This window comes from Plectropomus leopardus, chromosome 18, assembly GCF_008729295.1.
Source record: "Plectropomus leopardus isolate mb chromosome 18, YSFRI_Pleo_2.0, whole genome shotgun sequence".
In the NCBI taxonomy this organism is placed as follows: domain Eukaryota; kingdom Metazoa; phylum Chordata; class Actinopteri; order Perciformes; family Serranidae; genus Plectropomus; species Plectropomus leopardus.
In genome coordinates, this window is record NC_056480.1 from 3071153 (window position 1) to 3072579 (window position 1427).

The 1427-nt window shown below is 32.5% G+C and overlaps 1 protein-coding gene across 1 annotated transcript in view; it reads left to right on the plus strand.

Annotated features, from left to right (window-relative positions):
• Positions 1–1151, plus strand: part of si:ch1073-513e17.1 (sialin) — an 8628-nt gene extending 7477 nt beyond the window's left edge. Inside the window, exon 5 of the mRNA XM_042507001.1 lies at positions 1030–1151. Within this exon, the coding sequence (XP_042362935.1) occupies positions 1030–1151 (122 nt within the window). The remainder of the gene's footprint in view (positions 1–1029) is intronic.
• The last annotated feature ends 276 nt before the right edge of the window (positions 1152–1427 follow it).

Genomic DNA, 1427 nt, shown 5'->3' on the forward strand with positions numbered 1-1427 from the left:
GTGTGCTTTTCTGATTTATTATATTTAATATATATTTAAAATTTTAAAAAATATCTATTGTGTTTGTTTTATAATAATAATAATAATAATAGTAATAATACGTTGGATTTATATAGCGCCTTTCTTGAACTTAAGGTCGCTTTACAAACCCAAAAAACAAAAGCAAAAAGATAATAATAAAAATTAACTTTATTTTTATTGCATTTTATACCAAATTTGACTCTCTCTGAGTTACTGTTTTTGTTTACCAACTAAAGAGCTGAAAGAACATTTTTATTCAGGTTTAAATGAATATTTGAAGGTAAACTACATTTGATGACATTTATAACAACCGTAACACTTACTCTGTTGCTGCTGTATGTTCTTGAAATTAACAAAAACAATTGTCTCAGTATTTGAGTCATATTGTCAAAGATATTGTTTTAGCAAAAATACACTGAAATACTGTGATATCATTCTGTTGCCATATTTGCCATCACTGTCATCTGCTGCATTTGTAGGTCTCACTACATTTTGATGTGAAGATAATGAGTTAGGTTTTGCTTTACCGCCCAACTATTTATCAGCACTTTTTCTTTTATTTGATTGTTTGAAAAAAATAATAGAATAATGTATTTTAGGTATTTTAAATACTCACATACAAGCTTTAAGTTGTGTTTTTTTTTTTCAAAGTAACATCTTACTGTTTTCCGTTCAGCAAAATACAAATCACAAAATACTCAAAAGTAATTAAATAGACATTTTTTAATGCATTTAATTAAAATGCTGCCCGTCTCTGGGAAAACATGTAGCTTGGCAAAATTTAAAGGTCCTCCCCCTCTCTTATCACAGCCCAGTTAAAATACATAGATGTTATAGATAGACTTGGACCAAAGGACAGAATGAGACAGTGATTTTCTGTAATTAATGATCAGTTATAATCCATCATCTAGAGTTTTATTAACCTGGTTTTAATTTCAGGTTCTGTTGGGACATAAATCTGGCAGCCTCTTGCTGACTCTTGTCCGTCTCTTGTCCATCTTCTCTCAGGTCGCTTCGCTGTGCGTGACATGAGGCAGACTGTGGCTGTCGGTGTCATTAAGGAGGTCGAAAAGAAGGAGTCCACTGGTGGAAAGGTCACCAAGTCTGCACAGAAGGCACAGAAGAAATGAATTCTCATGCAGGACGTCCAACAAAGAGTCAGGTCTCAGCAGTCATCCCCTCTTCATCCCAACGCTGTCTTGTGGTTTAGGATGATTAAACACCATTGGAAAAGTTTCCGCCGGAAAGGAATGCTTCCGTCTTGTAGGGAAGCTATTATAAAATTGGGTTGAAATAAAATGAATAAAAATCTTGAACATGCCAAATAAAAATGTTTCTTGTCTTGTTTTAAAACTTTTTAACATCTAACATCCCTTTTTTGGCAATTTCTTTTGTATTTACATTTA